Source organism: Danio aesculapii, chromosome 17 (genome assembly GCF_903798145.1).
Source record: "Danio aesculapii chromosome 17, fDanAes4.1, whole genome shotgun sequence".
NCBI classification, from domain to species: domain Eukaryota; kingdom Metazoa; phylum Chordata; class Actinopteri; order Cypriniformes; family Danionidae; genus Danio; species Danio aesculapii.
In genome coordinates this window covers 17408843-17434008 of record NC_079451.1, presented here as the reverse complement: position 1 = coordinate 17434008, position 25166 = coordinate 17408843, and the positions used below count along the sequence as shown (strand labels likewise).

The following is a 25166-nucleotide window of genomic DNA, read 5'->3' as shown; positions in this document are numbered from 1 at the left end:
ATTTTTTTACTATCGTTTTTCATTAAAAATCTCTAATCTTTGTTAAATGAATACAGAAATGGGGAAAAATATTACAATGAACAAAACAAGAAAAATCTCTGGATGCATGCTAAGCAACATGATCCTGATTCCTTTAAAATAAAGCTGATATTAATTCTTGCTTTAAGCACAAAATGTTCGATGTGAATATGAAAACAAGATTGATAATCGCTTTAATGTTTCTTGATTTCATAAATATTCAGATTTATTTTTCGTTTTTACTGAAAACAAGACAAAAACAGAATCTCCCCATTATCGCCTGAACATAAACGATTGTTTTCTTGGCTGAGCTCCCAGCAGCCTTCAGTCTCTCTCCCTAATTCTGGCTCTTTAATGAAAATGTTTTATGTCTTCTTCTTCAGGCAGACTCATTTACCAGTGCTGCTCCGACAAATGACCGTCATAGATTTCTTTTATCTCAGCAGAAGCAGTCAAATAAATGATCCTCCGCCAGCTCATAAAGTGTCACCAGATTCAGGCCTATAAAGCCGTCTAATGAATGGAGCGAGACTGAGATAAAATCAGCCACTCGGTTTTACCTGTCAGCTTCACGACTGCTGCTAGTAACTCTCAGCAATCCACTCTGTACCTACATTCCATGAAGCTTTGCGTGAACTATGGGAGCAACCTCATTTAAACAGTAAACAATCAACAAAGTGTTTTTAAAATTAGGAGTACATTATTATACAGACAGGAATCTTTAGAATTAACAAATTAGAACTGAATTAACCATGAATAACACTCAAAAAAACGTGAAATGTCCACAGCTATATTACAAATACGTTAAATATTACTTTACTGTATTGAAGACAAAGACAAAATAAAAAATATTGAATACAAAATCTAAAAAAACAAAACAAGGTGAACTCAAGAGCTCCACAGATATGCTTATTATACTGATGTCACATTATAATACCAAACATAATGTCATTTTTGCTTTGCACTGTTTGCCTGTGCACTATTGTGTCACTATTATAATCCTTCTCTTGGTTTTTAAATCACTATATGGCCTGGCACCTTCTTATCTGGCAGATTTGCTGACTGAACATCAGCCTGGTCGGTCTCTTCGGTCATCAAACCAGAGATTATTATGCATCCCTGAGTCGAGGCTGAAATGCAGGGGTGACCGTGATTTTGCAGTAGCTGGTACCCTAGATGAGGGGTTCCCAAAATTTTCAGCCCGCGACCCCCAAAATAACAATGCCAGTGACTCACAACCCCCGCATTCCTCTAACGTGGTTATAAATATATAAATGTTGCACACACAACAATAGGCCTATATAAAGACTTGTGTTGTTAAACTGACAACACAAAAAAGTGCAACAGTCTAACAACCATACTGTAGGCTATAATTTATAGTCATTTATTAATTTGTTTAATTTAAAATTAATCTCAGCTAAAGAAATTGGTGGGCACAATGTTTTCAACACAAGACCACCACTCAGAGATCATCCTCAATGTTCAGTTGTGGCCAGTATTTTTTTTTATGTATTTGGTTGCCATAAAGGTGTCAGAAAGTTGAACCTGGTGCTATAAAATCAATCTGCTGCAGCTGAAGCTATTGCTGTGTCTTTAATTTAATGTAAACACACAATCCTATGAAAATAAATTGAAGGGCTGAAGGCTTTTCATTTGCATGTTTTAGTTTTTATGTAACTATTAACTACCGTTTTTATCTTCTGTGGGTTGTGGATAAAATAAGGTAATTCTAATAGTTTAATCAAATTTATTTGACTTTTGGAAATCACCAAGCGACCCCCTGCTATTGTCCCGCGACCCCCACTTTGGGGACCACTGCCGTAGGTTGTGGAAAGCTCTGCCCCTCTGTATTAGATCTATATCATCTCTGTCTGTTTTTAAAGCTAGGTTGAAAACTTACCTCTTTGATTTGGCATTTTATCAGTGAGAACGGTTTGTTTTGGCTCTATTTTATATCTTTCTTTTTGTGATTTGTATTGTGCAGTACATTGGTCAACCTTTGGTTGTGTTTAGATTAGATTAGATTCAACTTTATTGTCATTACACATGTACAAGTACAAGGCAACGAAATGCAGTTTAGGTCTAACCAGCAGTGCAATAGCAGCAAGTGCAGGATACAGGTATAAGTTATAAAGTGCAGTTATAGAAAAACTGTGGTAATATTTACAGATGGATGTACTATGAACATTATATACAGGTTGTATTAGCTATGAAATAGTAGTGCTATATAAATAAATCTGACATTGAGATTTTCATGACAGATAAAAATAATGCATGAAGCAGTTTGCATTAAAGATATGGATTCTTTCCAGCACAACTTTATATTACAGTTTTTTATGATTGTTACACACTAAAATTTAACTTTTCCCACAACAAGCAAAACCTTTCACTCAAGGAGCAAAATACAAGGCTAAATCTGCACAACTGTAAGCACATAGTCAGCTTCAAATATTTTGCAAAACATTACACACAGTGATTTGCAAATCACTAAACACACCTGTTTTACACAGATATTTTTCATGATGGAATTTCCTTGCAATTTCAAAGCAAAGGCTTTCAAATGAACACACATTAGCCTATTGGATAAACACAGCCATCAGGTGTGCACACACACTGGTGCAAAAGTGTAGACACCAATCAGCTGGAACCACAATAAAAAGCAATAGGATAGCTTAGCTATAAACTATTAGTCTTCAAAAATATGTTTACAGTAGTATAGCTATAAATATTAGTCTTCAATAAATATAGAAGGAAATGTCCTAGTTAGAGGAAGAGAAAGCACAAAAGGGAGGAAGATTGGTAAACAGGAGACAGGGTTGTTGTTTTTTTGCTATTGAAATATATACATCACCAGAAAACTGAATAAATCAGTTTTACATTGTTGTATGGTGTGTTAGGATAGGGCAATATTTATCAGTCTATCAGTGTTTGGTAAATTCAGTATGTTCATGTACTTTATAGCAATATCTCTGAAACAAATCAAACCCAGATTATATCAGTATTAGTCGGTAAGAAGTGATGTGAGTGTTTAGGAGTGATTACAGCAGTGTGTAAATAAAGCAAACACATTTATATTGAATGAAGCGTGTGTGTTCTGTATGGTGTCAAATATTGCCAAATATGGTGTTATATTGTTGTAAAGTTTTGAATGAAGTGTTTCATTTTGCTAAAGAACCATGTGTTCTGCTGTTTGTGTGTGTGGATGTGTAAATTGTGTTTAGAGTTTTGACAAAATGAGCCTTAATTTCAAAATTGTGCCTAAGCAATCATAAAAAAACTTTTTAGTATTTATATAACTTAAGTATATATAAACAAACTTAATACACCTAGAAAATTGAAAAAAATATATATTTATTTATATCCAGTTTTCAATCACCCTTCACAATAGGCTTCCATTAATTAGCATTAGTTGTTGTATTTACTAATGTAGATGATGTATTGCTAAAGCTGCAACAGAGTGATTCACATGTAAACTGGAATAATCTAACCCTTTTGGGTTTTCTTTCTGCAATAAAATAGTCCACAATGCAACTAAAGAGATAATCTCCCCAAAACCATGTTGTTCAATTCTTACCCAGTTTTCAGTAATAAATTAAGTTGGCATAACTTCATTGGAACACAAAGCTAGTCGTAAGTGCCAGTTTATTGAAATTGAGATGTATTCATCATGGGAAAGCTGAAAAAAAGCCTCCTATTAGGGATGCTCATTTTGGTTTATTTTACCAACCGACAACCGCAGCTCGTTAACCGAATATTAACCGTTAACAGAGAAATATTCAAATATTATTTAATTTTAAAAAATTGATGCGTCTATTTTGTGACGCATTAAATATTTTAAAATACTGATTTATTTTAACATGCGTACAACATACAGAAGATAACAGAACATCTTCACGCACCTGCAGTGTTTCCGACAGCATAGAAAAAAAGAATAAACTAAATAAAAATAATAAAATAACAGGCCTGCCCTAGATATTTTTCTCTTAAATGAAAAATTTAGATTACAAAATGAAAACACAGACTGAATCTTTTTTAAGAACCGGCATAGGCAGTTTTTCCCAATCATGTTTTTTTTCTTCCGTCAAATAAAAATATCAGGCTATTAAATCGATCGCTCTACTGAAAATCAGCATTTAATTAATGCTTCGTTGTTATAATTATGTCACAAAAACTCTTTGAACATTTTAATAGAAGTGTTTAGTTTAAAGATTATGTGATAATGACTTATTTCCCCGTCTCACTCATGGTTCATGTGTGCGTGCTGCCAGTGTGTTTAAACCTTGTACTTGTATGTTGACTTTTAGTAAAGTATAGGCTACAATAGCATATAACAATTTTGTTGTTTACATATGATATTGCATAAATTTGCATGTTTTATAAGCTATAAAATGAAAGCTTCAGTTTGGTGCGGAGTTATCATTAGGAAAAATTCTAGAAAATCATTGGATTTTTTTGATTAGTAGATAATGTAGGCTATTTTAAAAAATGATATTATATAAGAACTACAAATAACAAATTTTCCAAATGAAAAAAAAGGTTGGTTTTTTGGTTGTACACTAAATTATCAATAGCTTGTTTATTAAGTTTATGATGTGGCTCCAGGCAGCACAGAGGCGTTCAGCATCAGCGCTGGTTTGTGTCAACTCGTCTGTGTCAAACTCTGACCAGAAATATCCTTCTTTCACTTTGCTTCTTTGACAAAATATGTCTGTAGGCAAATGTGGTTGCACGTGTTATCGTCCCGCGAGTTAACAAATATTTGTTGCACATCAGAGGCCGATCGTGCTTTTCCGCTTTTTCATGAAAATGTGAGGCGCACTGCACTGCCTTTTGTGTTGACTGGAAATAAAGAAGCGCGGTGCTCTTTTTTATGTCACTACAGGAAACGACTGAATCAGCTGGTCTATTGTGCGCGAGTGTTGCTGTCCATCTTGTTATAATTGTAATATATAATAAAATTGTGATATTCAAGATTTGTAAAGTCATACAGCTCTGGATAACTTGAAACTTCGACCACAAGTCTCTCCTCCATCATTAAAAGTTATCCGTCGTCCTGACAACACAAACATTGCAGACACCTTAACAGAAACCCTGCTCTGCTTTTATTTTAATTGAAGAATGATAAAAGATGCGACTGACGTAACGTGCTTTTCCGCTCAGGGTTGAGTTTTATTTTAACTGCGAGCACACAGCGCGCAACAGCATAACGTAAGGCGCACATAAGCAGCGCACAAAACATTCGCGGCCGTTAGTGAGCCATTCAAAAAATGCCCTTCTCAATGCAAAAAGTGCGTTCGCTGTGATCGGCCCCTTATGCAGCAAAACTTTAAAAATACATAAAATTATACCATTAATCGGTTACAAACACACCATTTCGGTTAACGGTTATTTTGAGCATCCCTACTTCCCACTGATGTATACTTTGTTAGGACAATAGGAAAATATTCGACTGAGATACAACTACTGGGGCGGTGCAGTGGTGCAGTGGGTAGCGCTGTGCCTCACAGCAAGAAGGTTGCTGGTTTGAGCCTCAGCTGGGTCAGTTGGCATTTCTATGTGGAGCTTGCATGTTATCCCCATGTTCGTGTGGGTTTCCTCCGGGTGCTCCGGTTTCCCCCACAAGTCCAAAGACATGTGCTGTAGGTGAACTGGCTAAGCTAAATTGGTCGTAGTGTATGGGTGTATGTGTGAATGAGAATGTATGGGTGTTTCCCAGTGATGGGTTGCAGCTGGAAGGGCATCCGCTGCGTAAAACATATGCTGGATAAGTTGGCGGTTCATTCTGCTGTGGTGATTAATAAAGGGACTAAGCCGAAAAGAAAATGGAAGAATGAATGATACAACTACTAGAGGGTGACACGGTGGCGCAGTGGTTAGCACTGTCACCTCACAGCAAGAAGGTCGCTGGTTCAAGTCCCAGCTGGTCAGTTAGCATTTCTGTGTGGAGTTTGCATGTTCTCCCTGTGTTGGTATGGGTGTCCTCCAGGTGCTCTGGTTTCCCCTACAGTCCAGGTGAATTGAATAATCTAAATTGGCCATAGTGAATGAGTGAGTATGGGTGTTTCCCAGTACTGGGTTGCAGCTGGATGTGCGGTGCAAAACATATGCTGGATAAGTTGGCGGTTCATTCCGCCGTGGCGACCGCTGACTAAGCCAAAGGGACTAAGCCAAAGAACAATGAACGAATGAACAACTACTTGAAAGTCTAGACTTGAGGGTATTGAAAATCTTGCCGGGTCTTGACAATCTTTTGAAAAATCCCCTTTAAAGCTAACTGAAGTGCTTAGCAATGCTCCTCACTAATCAAAAGGTGAGCTTTGATTTACAGTAGAAAATGTACAAAAATATATTTATGGAACATGTTTTTTGTCATAAAAGAAAAAAATTATCATTTTGACCTGTACAATGTATTTTAGACTATTGCTATAAAATATAAACCTGCAACTTAAGACTGGTTTTGGAATCTAGTACTGCAATCTGCATAAACTACTACACAGTAGTTACATGTGGAAAAACATGGATAGCACTGCATTACACTGCTTTCTCACTGGAGTGAGAATATAGAGAAATATAGACTGTCAGCAGGATGACTTTGTATCAAAGACATTTAGAGCTGTGCTGAAATACTTGCATATTGGTGCAAATGCATTACTGACCTATAAAACTTTATTGAAGGCCCCACTGCCAGCAGTACAAATGGCACAACTGTGTAACAAATGGCGATCTGTGTGCTGAACCACGTGATCACATCATAAACGAGCTTGAGTGTGGATGAGCCCAGGAAGTGTTGCCTCACGTTGTGTCTTACCTGAAAAAGAGAACATTACGTCAGTTTAAAGATCATACATGTAAGAAATTGTGCATGTGAATTTTCAGCTTAAAATACCCAACAAATAATGTTTTGTAACTCTTTGAAACTGACTGTCTTAAGCTTTGATTCAAAATTGTGCCGTTTTGGTGACTGTCGCTTTAAATTCAATTGAGATTGTGCTCCCAGCCCTCTTTTAAAAGCTACTAATGCCTCATCATAGTGGCAGATTCAAAACAGAACTAAAGTTATCACTGTGAAAAACTGAAAACGTCAAAAATAGTGGTTTAGAAAAAGGACTACGATGTCCATTTGTGCCCAAACTCAACATTTATAATTTCTCTTAGCTGCCGACGTTATCTTTGCTGGGTACGGTGTGAAAACTCTAGTGGCAGACAGCTGCTTCTCGCTCAGGACTGTTTAGATCGTCACTAATGAGCAGGATTTTCCCCCTCTGACGGCACATACAAAGGGAAAATGTCAATCAAAGTGTTCCTGCAGGCTGTTTTTATGCGAAATTAGAGTTGATAAATATTTACCCTTAAGTCTGGTTATATTCACACCGTTGCCACACAATGCCACTTATAAAAGTGATCTTTGCATAATAGGTCGTAATTGTTGTTTTGGCAGTGTGTGAGATGACATTAAAGCATGTATGGTGCTACTTGAAAGTTTGTGAACCCCTTGAGCAGTACAGCTTATTTCATCATCACATTATTTACGTTTGTTTAGAGGGAATTTTGCGAGTAGCCAAAAAAAATCTACATGAATGATTCAATTAGTGTATGTGCAAAATTCAGCAGCATTGGTCATTTTAAATAGCTAACTTTCTTCTTTTTTTACAAATAAATTCAAATACAAAGTTATGTTAAACTCTATTAATTGAATACATTAAAGATAAATGTATCATATAAAACATTAAGGAGCACAATGGTTATCAACCGTTCCTGTTATCAGCCGAATATCCAAGTGGAAAGGTTAGAGAAAAAAGCACCAACGCATAGGTCATTGGTAGGCCCACATGGAATCTGCACGCAGAATTCTGCAGATTTTTAGCCCATCATTAATTCTGTTTATTTACTTCAGTAAATGTGTGTAAATCTATATTTATTTAGTTTTTTAATTAATTGCAGTAATATTATTGACTTATATGAAAATGTTCATCTGATTTATGTAAAATGCAGTTTGTACAGTAATATTCAGTCTTTTAGTAGAGATATTATATGAGAGACTTGCTTTGTTTACCAAATAAAGTGGATCTAATTGGATTTGTATTTTAAACATTAAATAAAAGTTAAAAAGGTGTTATTTTTTATTTCACATAGTAAGGTTTTAGTTATGATACTCCCAAAATAATTCCGCGGAAATCTGCAGATTTTTACCACAATTCTCCGCAGAAATAGCAAAAACGTCGGCAGATTCCGTCTGGCCCTAGTCATTGGTTAGGATTTTTAAGCGAGTGCAAGAAGGTAAGAGGATTATGATCGCTATAAATTGTTAAAGGTGAACTATCTCCTCCCACATACACTTCAAAGTGTTGGAGAGATTAACGCGAGCGCTTCTTTTTTGATGGTTGAATAATTCCGTTGGTAACTTTTACATTTTCGTGAGAAAAAACAAACAGCCCTCTTTACTGGCATCTACCATAATCTTAAATGGTTTTCCTAGCCGATGGGCCATCAGGACTGGTGCTGACGTAAGCAACGCTTTCACTGCATCAAATGCAGTTTGACAGGACTCTGACCAAACAAATAAAGCCAGTAAGTACTGACCGTTTTTTTCTGTTAACTGATTACCCACTGAACAATGAAACTTTAAAATCTCAGTATGAGCAGGTAGTCGAAACCGGATACAGGGTTATTTCATCAGAGATGTGGTTTTATTGAGAAAATGGTCCCCCTCATGCTGGTTTTTGTGTGGGTGATCCTTTTGGTGGTGCCTGTTAAATGGTGGCCGGTAGTTTTAAAAACTGCCCATGATGGTCTTGCCGGTCATGCTGGTATAAAAAGATGTACGATACTTCGTTATTTTTACTGGCCTCGTATCAAAAGAGATGTCGCCAGTTATGTTAAAACTTGTCATACATGCCAGCTGACTTTCAACAGTTAAATTAGATGTTAAGATTTATTTAACATTAATATATATATATATATTTAATTAACAAGTGATCATTTGACTCTAAAAACTGAATTCTAACTATGCTGTAAATTCATCTGTGCCACATCACAATTAAACAGATCCGTATATACAGAATACTTATATAAACAGAAGGCAGTTCTTTTAAACTCTAACAATATTCCACAGTATTACTGTTTTTACTGTATTTACCATCAAATAAATGCAGCTATGTTATGCACAGACTTTAAAAACAATAAGCGTCCTTATCCTACCCCAAACAGGACATCAGTTATGTAAAGTTATGACACTAAATTGCATATTCAGAATATACAAATTTCAAAATGTCTGATTAACATAAGAATATTTGGTCACACTTTATGTCAATGTATAATCCACGCTATTAACAAACCATCAACTAAGACTTTTAGCTCAATCAACTACTAGTTAGCTGCTGATTAATAGTTAATAAGGTAGTAGTTGGGTTACAGTATTGGGTAGGATTAGGATTGTAAAATAAGGTAATACTTTATAAGTGCTAATAATTTTATATCTTAACAATAGACAGGTAATAAAAGCCAGTCGGAAATGGTGTGAATTGTTACTTAAACCTAAAGTGTAACCAAATATTTCTTTATTTGTGGACAGTGTTTTTGCTTGTGATATTCATACTCGATTGTGAATTCTGAATGCATCCGTGTATCTTGCAAAAACAATGCCATGGGCTGAATAGTTTACATCGCATTTTAAGATGGACTCCAGCAACTTACTGACCTACTTTTTTCTTATTCTTCATCTGGAGAGGCCTTGATCATTATCATGCGATGGAGGAATTGTGCTATTATGCAGCACAGGACAAGATGAATAATAACCTCAACTGAGGAATCTTTTTTCGATCGCCGCATGCCTCACATTTATTATTACAGAAAACCAAAGCAGAGTTTATTCAAACTACCAGTATACAGTAATTTCAATCACCAATGTAAGTTTTTTAAATCAAAACCACAACTCTGTGAAAGCATATTTTAAATGCAATAAAATCAAGAAGCTATGATTTGTTTATTCTGTTTGGCCTTTATAATTAATGACAAAACTATGAAATTCTATGTATTTATTAAAGTTTTAATGCCATATCAGCAGCATTGGCTATATTCATGGCAAAACCTATACTAAACATACAACATTTAACATGCAATAATATCAGTTTCTCAATAAACATTCATTATACAAAACAACATACAACAACAACACTGAAAAGAGTCATGTGCAATCTTTCTAAATCTTTGTGCAATATTCCTCCAGAAGACACCTTTTTAAACTTTTCCCTTAAAATATTTCCTGAATAAAAACGTTCTCGAATATCATTTAAAAATACACATTATATTAAAATATGTTTTATCCTCAAAACATTCTTAAACAAGTCACAAATAGGTTTTTCTTCCTGTTTCAATAAATATGAGTGTGGAAGTCTTGAGTGACAGATTCTGCATCTCATATGTACAATCTGATCATGCCTATGCTCAAAATAGTAATTATTTCTTTCATTTACAAATGAGTTCAAAACTATCAAAATTAATTAATGAATAGACATATTTGTGGTTGTACTTTAGGCAGTACATTTATTTATTTATTTATTCATTTATTTATTTAAAATGTTTCCTTAATAAAAACGTTCTCTAATATCATTTAAAAATACACATTCCATTAAAATAGGTTTTATCGTCCAAATATTCTTACACAAGTCACAAATAGGTTTTTCTACACCTTTCAATAAATATGAGTGTGTAAGTGTTGAGTGACAGATTCTGCATCTCATACAGTATGTACAATCTGATCGTGTTAATGAATAAACATATTTGTGGTTGTACTTTAGGCAGCACATTTATTTATTTATTTATTTATTTATTTATTTATTTATTTATTCATTCAGTTATTTGTTTGTTTATTTGTTTGTGTTGTAATGCCATATCAGCAGCATTGGCTATATTCATGGCCTATACTAAACATACAATCTATAAGATGCAATCATATCAGTTTCTTAATAAACATTCATTGTACAAAAAACAAAATGAGTCATATACAATCTTTTAGTTTAATTAATGATAAATGACACCATTTAAAATTTTTCCCTTAAAATATTTCCTGAATAAAAACATTCTCTAATATCATTTAAAAATACACATTATATTTATTTAATATTTTAATGCCATGTCAGCAGCATTGGCTATATTCATGTTAACACTTGCACTAAATATGCAATATATAATTTACAATCATAACTGTTTCTTAATCATTCATTGTAAAATAAATAAATAGTGTGCAAATAAATAAATAAATAAATAAATAAATAAATAAATAAATAAATAAATAAATAAAAGTCACATAAGTTGTTTCAATTTGATCAGTAATAAATATTCTAAAATTCCTCCAGAAGACCTTGATCTTTGTTTTGACAGCCTGTGTTTGGTCAAGAATACTCACTGCCCGCGCGGCCATTGTTACAGCGATGCCTGTGACGAAGGTCAGGTAATACCCAGGGTAAACTCCGTGCCACATGGCAGACAGCAGAAATGTGGCGGCTGTGGGATTGTACGGGCAGCGCTCATAACACACCCTGCAGAAAATCACAAACAAAGCTCACGCTGTTTCTGAGATTTTATGAAGAGAGATGTGTGCTTGAGATTATTTGTGTGTTTTGATGCCTTCACCTTTTCAGCCAGAGGGCTGTTTGTATGTTCCAGTTGTCCAAGAACATCTTGAAGCTGGTGGCAAACTGTTGAGGATGATACATTAGGGTTTGGATTGTAAAAATATATAAGCTTATTGTAAATCACATATTTTTCAGCTTACCTCGATGTTAAGTATTCTTAAATTGGATATTCTGTCCCATTTTGGGGTGCCGTCTGTGTTATAGCCATTGAACCCAAAACCAGCTGCATTGTTGATGGCATCAGCTGTGAAAGAGTGAAAGAATTGAGTAAAAATGCTAATGTATGTGATTGTTTTATGTCTTTCATTATGACTGGAATCAGATATTTTCTAACAAGACTCACTGTGAACACAAGAGGGCAGCATAATGCTTGAAAACAGCATTAAACTAATAAATATAATGCTAATTCCATTTGTCCATGCTACTTGAAGTATCTATCAAGTAGATGTGTACAAATTTTTACATTTTACAAAAGTCTCATGTCATCTACAAATAAATTTACTTCTTTATTTACTTCTAGTGTTTGGGCAAAGTTTAATCACATCCAAAATAAAAATTTGTTTTGACATAATATATGTGTTTATTACACATTTTGAATATAATAGCTTTAATAATTAATTTACCATGGTGACAGTATATAATGTTTTACTGTCTATTTTTCAAGATACTAGTTTTTAGCTTAAAGCACTGATTTTCAGATAAACAAATATGTTCACTTAGAATGTTTCTTAAGAATCTGCAAACATATTATGCTGCTATCATTTATGCATTTTATTCAACATATTATTATTGCTTTAGAGAAGTCAAAAACTTACATAAAGCACATTTAAAGTGAATTTAAAGGCTTAACTTGTTTAATTATGTCACAGCCCTAGATGAAGTGGCTATGTGTGCTGCACATGAACTTTGTTTTTTGTGGGTGTACTCCAAATCCCATGTTGTTTTGCTTCTTTGATTGCCTATTGATTTAGCGCTATCTTTATCCTGTTCAGTTCTGTGCGTATTTAAGTCTGTTTCATTTGTTGTTGCCACTGTATTGCGCTACTCCTGCCCTTCTGTTGTGAGTCATTTTGTTCCTTGCCTGTTCTAGTATTTTTCGAGTTTGACTTTTTGTGAATTATGCTTTGATTGTTATCCGCCTGGATTACCACTTTGTTTAATAAAAACTGCACTTAGATCCTTCACCAGTTTGACTCGACCCTTTCAGTGAAAACAAATAGGTGAACTAGACAACTTAGGGGCTGTAGGGCTGCACGACATCTAACATTGAATTATATATTTATATATATTTAGATATATATATTTAAATAATTTCAATATTAATGCAATTTCACTACATGACTTGAATAACTATTTAGAAATAATTCATCATTTTGATTTGGATGATTTTATATTGCATTTGCATAAAATATAATAAACAATCTACAGCATAGATAAAATCCATAAATAAAAACATAATAAAATCTTCGTTGTATAAATAATTTAATAAAATTAATCATTATTAATTTTTCAAAGTTACAAATGGCAAAATTTATTATGCCTGAATGTTTTTAAAAGCATCATACAGTCACAGGCCTCAAAAGGCACTATATATATATATATATATATATATATATATATATATATATATATATATATATATATAAAAATATATATATCAGCTGGTATTTCTGTGTGGAGTTTACATGTTCTCCCCGTGTCCAAAGACATGCGCTATAGGTCAATTTGGTAGGCTACAAGTTGGCGGTTAATTCCGCTGTGGCAACCAAGGATTAATAAAGGGACTAAGCCAAAAGAAAATTAATGAATGAATATATATATATATATATATATATATATATATATATATATATATATATATATATATATATATATATATATATATATACATAGTTGAAGTCAGAATGATTAGCGCCCCTTTCAATTTTTTTCCAAAATTATGTTTAACAGAGCAAAGAAATTTTCACAGTATGTCTGATAATATTTTTTCTTCTGAAGAAAGTCATATTTGTTTTATTTCGGCTAGAATAAAAACAGTTTTACATTTTTAAAAAAACATTTTCAGGTCAAAATTATTAGCCCCTTTAAGCTATATATTTTTTCCAATAGTCTACAGAACAAACCATCGTTATACAATAACTTGCCTAATTACAATAACCTGCCTAGTTAACCTAATTAACTCAGTTAAGTCTTTAAATGTCACTTTAAGCTGTATAGAAGTGTCTTGAAAAACATCTAGTCGAATATTATTTACTGTCATCATGGCAAAGATAAAAGAAATCAGTTATTATAAATGAGTTATTAAAACTATTATGTTTAGAAATGTGTTGAAAAAAAATATGCTCCGTTAAACAGAAATGGGGGAAAAATAATTCAGGGGGGCTAGTAATTCTGACTTTAACTGTGTGTGTACGTATGTGAGTTTTTAAGGGAGCCCCTTAAAATAATATTGATTTTAGCAGTTTTTTTTTTTTATTATTATTATTCAAGCCAAATGAATAATTAAGCATATTGAATTAATTTTTATACAAATATGTCAGTTGGCGGATATTAAAAAGTAAAAAATGTATTACTATCAGTGTGCTCTGTGGTATATCCTGCATATATGGAAAACTGAAGCAGGTATTCTGAGTAAATTCAGATGAACTCATCAACAACACATCTCTGTCACAGGTCTCAATAATCACCAGAAGAGCTACAATGTCATCTATCAAACTCACCTAACGTCCACACAAAGTAGTACTTGGGCCTCAGTGACAGCATGGAGATGTAGAGGAACAAGACCTGGATGTAGAAAGGGTTGGAGGCCATGAAGGAGTCATGGGTGACGCGCTCCGTGGGGCAGGCAGTGTGGATCACCAAATAAATCGTCAGACACAGAGCACACGTGCACACTTTCTGAATCACGTCCCTCTGGAAGAACAACACAAACCGTCACACAGAGAGTCAGGACATTGCAATCTAGGAAAATCAGTTTGGGGGGAAAAAAGTTTGCAGTCAGTTTTTTTTATATATACCCCTGCTCACCAAGGCTGTATTTACTGAATGATAAAATATTTTAAAAAGTAACCCACATTAATAAAATACTATAATAATTTATAATACTACAGTATATTGTTTTTGAACCATACTAAAGTAAAGTGGTGGGTGACACTGTGGCTTAGTGGTTACCACTGACTTACACCCCCCCAGTCCAAAGACATGCAGTAAGGATGAACTGAATAAACTAAATTGTCCATAGAGTGAGTGTGTGTGTCTGAATGAGTGTGTATGGATGTTTCCCAGTACTGGATTGCAGCTGGAAAGGGACAAGCTGTGTAAAACAAATGCTGGATAAGTTGGCGGTTCATTCCACTGTCGCGTCCCCTGATGAATAAAGGGAGTAGACTGAAGGAAAATGAATGAAGTATAGTGAATTATATTGTATATGTCTTACAGTAATTACAATATAGCATAGTCTAGTATTAACTATAGTAAACTGCTAAACTGTAATAAATACAGTAATATACTTTAGTTTTTACTACAGTAAACTGTTGTGTATTCTAGTATAATACACCCTATAGTTATAGAAAAGTATAGGTATTTATTTATATTCCTATAGTTGGTATATTATCCCAGCAACTACATAATCACTACAACTGATTCAGTAAAGTACTTTACCATATTGTGGTTCAAAAACACTATAGTATTTACTATAAATTAATATAGTACTTATTCATGTGGTGATACTGTGAAATATGATTGTTTTTTAAAACAAATGTTCTTTCTTAATCTATTTTAAACTGTAATTTATTCCTGTAATGACAAAACAAACTCCAGTCTTCAGGGTCACATGATATTTCAGAAATCATTTGAATATGTTGATATGCTCAAGAAGCCTTTCTTACTACTATTGTTACCGAACTATTTTTAAGGATTATTTGTTGAATAAAACATTGTAAAGACTGGCATATATTTGAACCATAATCTTCTATCATATTATAAATCTTTACCGTTGATTTTCATTAATTTATTGCATCCCTGCTACAATATTAAAACAAAATCAGTGAATTAAAGGTTGCCCATATCTCATGACTCACAGGTGTTTTCTGAATATTCACATGAATTATTTTCAAATTTCATTATGAGATCTTGATCTCTGCTGACAGATTTTGGTGTTGAAAGTTTCAATAAAGTGACTTTTACTGACTTTTTTAGTAGTTTGAAATAATAAGTTGCTTAATTGATAAATTATATATATATATATATATATATATATATATATATATATATATATATATATATATATATATATATATATATATATATATATAAATAATCAGAAACATATCAAGCAAAAGAATTAGCAGCTTGTAAACTGGCTTTTGCACCATAATCATTATACATAATACATTTTAAACTAAGAAAATGTCAATAATTGTCACTTAATTACACATATTTCATCACAGTAGAGCTCAAGGTCGCCTAATCCAATTTGAAAGAGTAAATAAAACACAATGAATAATAAACTACAGGAAATGGTTCATTAATATGTATATATTTTTACAGTGTGAATGCACATCATGACAAATAAACCCATTAAAGTTTGGAATGTTGAGGGTTTTTCGTTATTCATGTTTTTTCATTATTCAATCATGACAAAATACTATCTAAAAGTTTATTTACATGAAGTGATTTCAAATTTCATTACGTGATCTTGACCTCTGCTTACAGATTTTGGTGTTGAAAGGGTCAACAAAGTGACTTTTATTGAGTTTTTTAGTCATTTAAAAAAAATATGCTGCTTAATAAATAATATATATATAGAAATAAACCAGTAAAATATCAAGCAAAAGAATTGGCAGCTCGTAAACTGGCTTTTGCACCATAATCATTATACATAATACATTTTAAACAAAAAAAAATGTTAATAATTGTCACTTAATTACACATATTTCATCACAGTAGAGCTCAAGGTCACCTAATCCAATTTAAATAAGTAAATAAAACAGCATGAATCATAAACTACAGGAAATGGTTCATTAATATATATATATATATATATATATATATATATATATATATATATATATATATATATAAAGTGTGAATGCACATCATGAAAAATGACCCTATTAAAGTTTGGAATGTTGAGGTTTTTTGTTGTTATTTATGTTTATTCACTATTCAATCATGGCAAAATACTATCTAAACATTTACTAGCCGAATGGTGAATTCTACAGTGAGCGATGACAGGAAACTCATTTGTGAACTCAGCTTCCTCGAGCTCTTGTGAAACATGTAAGAGTGAGCTGATTCAACAAATGTTTTTGTTGATTTTTGTCTATTGAGGATGAAACTCATAAATCACTGACAACGGTTAATGAGGTTTGCAGCTTTTACTGAAGCGCTGGGTTAAAAATGTTGCTGGAGTCCATTAAAGTGAGACCATGAAGCTCTTGAGAAGGAAATGCAGATAAAAGCATGTTTATCACCAGAGCTACACTCAAAACAGACGCTCAGAAGCAGAATATATAATAAAGTTATGATTCTTTCCTCATTTATTTAATTTATGACTTAGTTTAACATCATTCACTCACCCTCATCTCATTCCAAACCTATAGGAAATCTATAAATGTATAAGATAAAATAGGTTTAATTTAGACTTTTCGGTGTACATTTGCTGATCATTTATTATTGATATATTTTATTTTATTTATCTCTTCAATGTTTGAAGCATAAAAATATCTTTGTGTTCTGAAGATGAATAAAAGTAACATGGGTTTGGAATAACATGATGGTGAGAAGATTGTTAGACTGTTTTCATTCAGGGTATATGCAGGAACCCTAAAGGTAATTTCAATACCTTTTTAAGACTTTTTAAAGAACTCATCTTCATCAAGATCGCAACTTCAAGTTCTAATCAGTAATAAACCTTTAATTTAATAAATAATTGTAGTTAAATAAATCAATGGAGCATAACCATGCAACAGAACTCAGATAAGCTTGGAAAAAACAAAGCTTGAATGAATAAATTACGCGGTTGTTTTCAGCGACAGGCTTCAGCCATGGTTTAAACTCATCTTTCTCCAACAAGGGCTACGCAAACTTACATTTTCCCATTTTCACCGTTGTTAATATTAGGAGGAAAATAAATATGCTTTTTTGTAGTCGAACACTTTGGACAACGCTTAAACAAAACTTAAGAGCTCGTAAAACACGCAAAGACTTTTTAATTCCTTTTAAGGGCCTTAATTTTCTCATAATTGAGTTATCAACTTTTAATACTTTAAGACCTCGCGAACACCCTGTCAGTTGGGGTAAAACAAATTCAGTCTAAAAAAATCCAGTCTTCAGTTTCAACACCAAAGCGGCTTTTTTCTCACTAAAAGTTAATTTTCATTATAGGGCCTGCATCATTTTCACCATTTTTCACCTGTCCTGAAGTGATCAGACTTCCATCCCACCACATTCACCTGTTCTTTATTTAATTTTTGTGTAAAAGCATGATGAAAAAGCTATAAATGACTACATTTCTATTTTATATTTGGAGGAATTGTCATCAATAGTTCACGTCACGTTTTCAAACACATCACGTTTTACTTAAACCCACTTAAACTACAAATAGTGGTAATACTTTATTTTTGATGGTCAGATGGTACTGTAGACTGTAGATTGTTAGTAGATTGTAGACTGTTAGGTTGGAGTTAGGGTTGGTGTAAATTGACATGTACTTGCAAAGTTTCTTATAGTCAGTTAAATGTCTGTTGAAGGAGCAGTATCAACAGATATTAAGCAGACAGTCTACTAATACTCAAATGGACTATCAAAATAAAGTGTTACTGTAAATAATGAGTAAATTACATTTTAAAAGGGCTTTTAGACACATTTCAAGACTTCAGTACATTTCTTAAGTACCTATTTTATCTTTAAACATGATTTTTTTTAAAGTGTTACCTAAATAGTAAACCTAGAGAATTTCCAATTGTCCTCTCCTTTTCCCTCCAAAACTGTATAGACGTACAGTATTTGGCATAATTGAGTACAGCCCATTTTGAAAATGAATATTTGTATCCATTTCTCAGTGAATATAGTCTCTGTATTTTGGTGCATTTAAACCAAACAGATTTAATAAACAGATATATTTATTAAAATAATATTTTAGTCACCAAACATATTTAGAAATTGAAAGACAATTAAATTCAAGCAAAATATTGCAAAAAAAAAATATTACAACCTATAAAATTTCAACTAAATATTTCAGTTTTTTTTTTTTTTTTTTTTTTTTTTTTGCTTCTCTTGATTTTCCTCTTTTTTAATTTGTATTTAACATTTTTCTATAACATATACATTTGGGTGTACTAGTTTTTGGACGGTGATCGTAAGTTATTTTGTTAGATGAGCTCCAGAATTGGCTTCAGCACTGACTAATCTAATGTATATCCACAAATATTGTATACCTTCCTTTTAAAAATATGAATGTAGAAGATAGATTTGAGAGGGGTGTACTTGTATATGAGCACTGTATACACAAATATTTATTTACAGTACATCTGATTTTAGCCTCTCTTTGCCACCAGAGGGTGCAAGAGAGTAAAGTCTTTATTCTACCTTGGGTGAAGGTTCGATCTGCTTGAATTTGCCATTCTCTTTGCCATTTGTCTCCAGGTGCTTGGATTCGTAGCCTCGGCCTTCAATAAAGTCTATGTAATCATTATAGGAGCAGGTCGGGCCAGCCAGGATTCCCATAAAGTTACAATTATAACTCAGATACTCGAGCAGACTGGGCATCCTCCTGTGAAGAAAAAACAAAAGCACAAGAACAGAACAACAATCACTCACCAAATACAGTCATTTAGACAAACTAATCGCACCTAACTTCTAATAATAACACATGATTTGCTCTGTAGGCGAAGGAATAATGAAAAGGTATAAACATTGACATTATAATGGTTTTGAATATTTAACCCCTGTACATTCTTACAGACATTTTTCTCTTTGTCGTTTTGTTTTTGGTCTGATCAATTTGGCTACTAATGCAAAAAGTGGTATATGATTGTTTCTTTGTTTTTGTTCTTTTGTTGTCGTGTTGAAATTTTACCCTTATTTCCTTATAAATAAACCTATAGTTGAAGTCAGAATTATTAGCCCCCCCAGTTTATTTTCCCCCCAATTTCTGTTTAACAGAGAGAAGGTTTTTTTCAACACATTTCTAAACATAATAGTTTTAATAACTCATTTCTAATAACTGATTTATTTCATTTTTGCCATGATGACAGTAAATAATATTTGACTAGATATTTTCAAGATACTTCTATACAGCTTAAAGTGACATTTAAAGGCTTAACTAGGTTAATTAGGTTAACTAAGCAGGTTAGGGTCAAGTTATTGTATAATGATGGTTTGTTCTGTAGACGATCGAATAAAAAAAAAATCCTTAAAGGGGCTAATACGTTTAATAAATAATTAATATTTAAAGTTAATACATTTTAAATTAATAATTAAAAAAAATTAAAACTGCTTTTATTCTAGCCGAAATAAAGCAAATAAGACTTTCTCCAAAAGAAAAAATATGATCAGACATACTGTGAAAATGTCCTTGCTCTGTTAAACATCATTTGGGAAATATTTTAAAAAGAAAAACAAAAGTCAAAGGGGTTTAATAATTCTGATTTCAACTGTGTGTGTAGTTAGACTTAGTGCCTTCAGGGAAAAAAAATGTCCTCATAAAAAACAAATTAAAACTGCAGAATTTAATGGTATTGGCAATGCTTAAAAATTGTTATCCCTTAAAAAATATATAATAATATTAATAATAATTTAAAAAATATATATATATATGGATGGATATATATATATATATATATATATATATACATACATACATACATACATACATACATACACACACACACACATACATATATTTGATAGTAACAATATTATGATTACAGCAATTTGATTTGATTGCTAGTATCTGAATCTGAACGAGTTAACATATTTGACCATCACTTTGGTAATGAACAAAGATGACTTTGAGTCATGTTTGAACAAGTATGAAGCTCATCCACTTTGTAAATGTTGACATATTGCTCAACTCTGTGACCACAGGGCTGTAGTACCGACATTGTTGAGAAATGCTCTCATTAAAAGTAGGGTGTGTCTGACGAAACCCAACATTCCTGATGACTTCCTGTGCGGATGCCTGTTCACACAGTGTTCAGTAGTCTGACAACAGCTTTCAGGAACTGATTGTGAATGGTTTGAGTCTTCCATGCTAATATATGGTCACTGCAGAGCAATAATGTGCTCTAGTATATTATCTTAAAAGAATTCCGTATATGCCTTCTCTAAAGGAACCAACAAGCACTTGCTCAGCAAGAGGGCTTTTTTCATCACAAGTCTGTCTCTATTATTACACCCCAATTTGAAGACATTTCTTAACCTCTAAAATGCTGCATATACATGTACAGTTGAAGTCAGAATTGTTAGGCCTCCAGTGATTTGTTTTTTTCTTTTTCAAATATTTCCCAAATAATGTTTAACAGAGCAAGACATTTTTCACAGTATTTCCTATAATATTTATTCTTCTGGAGAAAGTCTTATTTGTTTTATTTTGCCTAAAAGTTTTTAATTTTTTAAACCGCTTTAAGGTCAATATTATTCGCCTCCTTAAGCAATATTTATTATTGATTGTCTATAGAATAAACCTATTTTATAAATAATAAATAATTTGCCTAATTACCCCTAACTTGCCTAATTAACCTAGTTAAGCCTTTATAATGCCCTTTAAGCTGAATACTAGTCTCTTGAAAAATATCTAGTAAAATATTATGTACCGTCATCATGGCAAAGATAGAAGAAATCAGTTATTAGAAATGAGTTATTAAAACTATTATGTTTAGAAATGTGTTGCAAAAAATCAGGGCTAATAATTCAGAAGGACTAATAATTCTGACTTCAACTGTATATAGTATCTAACTTGTTTCAGTGCGATTTTAAATGATGGGTTCACACCAGATGTGAAACATCTCATCACATCACTCACACAGGATGTTCTTCACCTCATTCGCACGTGTAAACAAAAAGAAACGACCACAAAGTCTCTAAAATACTTTTGTGTGAGAAACCACTTCTGTGACAGATTCAAATTTATTGATGACAATGTTAACAGCTGAGCAAAAGCCTTTCATGCTAACTTGTAAAAATAAATCACTTTAGAAATAGTAAACTAGTAGTTTTTCATTGAATTAAGTAAATTATTGGACTGTCTTAGTGAAACGGTGGATCTTTCTCTCGGATTCAGGATTACTGCAAATGCCACAAAACAAGATCAATAAACGCCATTTACTAATTGATTTGCTTATTACTGTATTGTTCAGAAAACATTTTCTGACATTAGATGCCGTATAACTGTTATATATGCCCACTGTGTTGTTCAGAGCACATTGTTCAGACATTAGATGCTGTATAACTGTTATATATGCCCAAAACTATTTATATTTCATGTTCAACCATTATAGAAACATACAGTTAAAGTCAGAATTATTAGCCCCCCTTTGAATTTTTTTTTTTCTATTTTAAATATTTCCCAAATTATGTTTAACAGAGCAAGGAAATTTTCATAGTATGTCTGATAATATAAGTCTCATTTGTTTTATTTCGGCTAGAATAAAAGCAGTTTTTAATAAAAAAAAAAAAAAACGTTTTAAGGTCAAAATAATTAGCCCCTTTAAGCTATATATTTTTCGATAGTCTACAGAACAAACCTTCAATAACTTGCCCAATGACCCTAACCTGCCTAGTTAACCTAATTAACCTAGTTAAGCCTTTAAATGTCATTTTAAGCTGTATAGCAGTGTCTTAAAAATGTCTAGTCAAATATTATTTACTGTCATCATGGCAAAGATAAAATAAATCAGTTATTAGAAATGAGTTATTAAAACTATTATGTTTAGAAATGTGTTGAAAAAAATCTGCTCTCCATTAAACAGAAATTGGGGGAAAAAAATAAACATGGGGGCTAATAATTCAGGGGGGCTAATAATGCTGACGTCAAATGTACATCAGTTTCCACAAGAAGTGTCCGTGGTAATGCCGCTCTGTGGGGTACGTTAGTGATGAGTGGATGCTAAATTCTGAAACACAAATCTCTGAAATTGCAGAAGCACACTTTCAAATAGGCATTATGCTTTTACTTACACATTTTCGATATATAAATATCTACATTCTAGTACATAACTGACAGTGACACTCCTAAAAACTCAAATGTGATATATTATGTGATGAAAAATGCCAAACTATAGTGTATTTAGTCTTCCGGCATGATACAGGCAGTACGGAAGCTGAATGAGAAATACGGTTATCATTTAAATATCATGCAGCTTTCAGCCAATTAGATCCAGGACCAACCCTGCAGGCACAGGACTTCATATTGATGTTGTACCGCAACGGGGTGGGGACGTTGATTTTGTTTGGAAATGAAAATCGTGTTTTCATCAGAACCCAATGTCAGGTCGACGTCAATGTCCAACCTAAAATCAACCAAATATCAACGTATAATCATGTTACACCTTGACGTTGTGTGGACGTTACCACTATGACATCTATCAGACATTAGATTTTGGTCACTTTCCAAAACAACCTAAAATCAACAAAATATCAATGTAATTTGACGTCTTTATTGGACGCCAAAATAACGTTGTCCTTAGACGCTGGCTAGACATTGAATTTTGGTCACCTAACATTATGACTTAAATCGAACCTATTATTAGCGTCTTATGATGTTATGTGCCTGCTGGTAATATGGGCTAAATGCTTATATTTTTTGACTGTATTCATATTACAGCACAGTCTCTTGTACCTTAATGCTTAAATCAGGTTAAAAAATGAATAAAATATTTGATATTTCGACTGTTACTAAATTGTGTTCAATATATGCTGGAAAAAAAGGAGTGATCTCATTTCAACCACAAACATACCTTTCACACATACCTGACTGCAAGATATTTCTGGCTGGGCTTTAGATGCTCCTCCCTTTTCACCAAACCTGTGGGAAAAGCACACAAACACAGGCCCGAACTCATCAAACACACTCCCACAAGACTATGCTATTATGTTCAGAAGATGAGAAACACAGATGAGAGATATTGCTCTTTTTGATTGTGAAGCTGCAGCTGTTCCAATCCAGAACGTTCACTGTGACTCGCAGAAACAGCAGCTCTACTCTGATACAACAAATATGTGTGAATGAGGGTCACGTGATGATGCAGAGTCACACACACTCTCTATGTACAAACGGAAACCATATCGCACATCTGTGCTTACACTTTCAGCATTCTCCAGAGTTAAAGGTCAAAAACAAAATTGTTTTATTATGTACAGTAGGCTTAGTGAGAGGAAACTGAATACTGTACGTTTTTATTAAAACAATGGTATTCACACACTTCATTTTGTGAATTGTGGGGACATTCCATAGGTTTTAACATACTGTACAAACTGTATTTTCTAACATCCTAACCAAAAGCCTATCCATAAATCTCATTCTGTATGATGTATACGCCTTTTGACAAATGGGGATAATGGCAATGTCCTCACCTTCTTCTTGTAATAACCATGTCATTATACAAATTTGTTTTCTGATAGGTCACAAAAACATACATCCACACACAAAATGGGTCATTTTGGGAAAAAAAAAACCCAAATTTTGCCTTAAAGTTGAGCTATGAATTTATTGTTCATATTTTACCCAAATTCAGATGTATGTATGTCCAGTGGATGGATGGATGGATGGATGGATGGATGGGGTAGATAGAATGGATGGGATGGAATGGAAGGATGGATTGATGGATGGGGTGGATGGGATGAATGGATGGATAGGGTGCATAGGATGGAGGTAATATATCCATGGATGGATGGATGGATGAATAAGATGGATGGGGTGGATGGATGGATTGATTGAGAGATGGATAGACTGATGGATGGATGGGGTGGATGGGATGGATGGAGTGGATGGAGGGGATGGAGTGGATGGATGGATTTATGGATAGATGGATGGATTGATGGATGGATGGATGGATTGATGGGGTGGATGGAGTGGATGGATGGATTTATGGATAGATGGATGGATTGATGGATGGATGGATGGATTGATGGGGTGGATGGAGTGGATGGGATGGAATGATGGATGGATGGATGGATGGATAGACTGATGGATGGATAGGGTGGGATGGGATGGGATGGGATGGATGGATGGATGGACCGATGGATAGATGGGGTGAATGGGATGGAACAGGTGGATGGATGGATGGATGGATGGGGTGGATGGATGGGGTGGATGGATTGAATGGAGGAGATGGGGTGGATGGAGTGGACAGAGTGGATGGATGGATGGATGAATGGGGTGGATGGGATAGGATGGATGGAGAGGTGGATAGTCTGATGGATGGATGGATGGATTGGATGGAGGGGATGGAGTGGACGGATGGATGGATGGATGGGGTAGATGGAGTGGATGGAATGGATGGACTGATGGGG

The 25166-nt window shown here is 33.4% G+C and overlaps 1 protein-coding gene across 1 annotated transcript in view; it reads right to left on the bottom strand.

The window, feature by feature from the left end:
* Nucleotides 1–25166, bottom strand: part of mboat2a (membrane bound O-acyltransferase domain containing 2a) — a 111540-nt gene that overhangs the window by 4263 nt on the left and 82111 nt on the right. Inside the window, exons 6-12 of the mRNA XM_056477678.1 lie at nt 23625–23679; nt 19242–19425; nt 14372–14564; nt 11792–11895; nt 11650–11714; nt 11423–11555; nt 6675–6826 (exon numbers count right to left, since the gene is read on the bottom strand). Coding sequence (XP_056333653.1) covers nt 6675–6826; nt 11423–11555; nt 11650–11714; nt 11792–11895; nt 14372–14564; nt 19242–19425; nt 23625–23679 — 886 coding nt within the window. The remainder of the gene's footprint in view (nt 1–6674; nt 6827–11422; nt 11556–11649; nt 11715–11791; nt 11896–14371; nt 14565–19241; nt 19426–23624; nt 23680–25166) is intronic.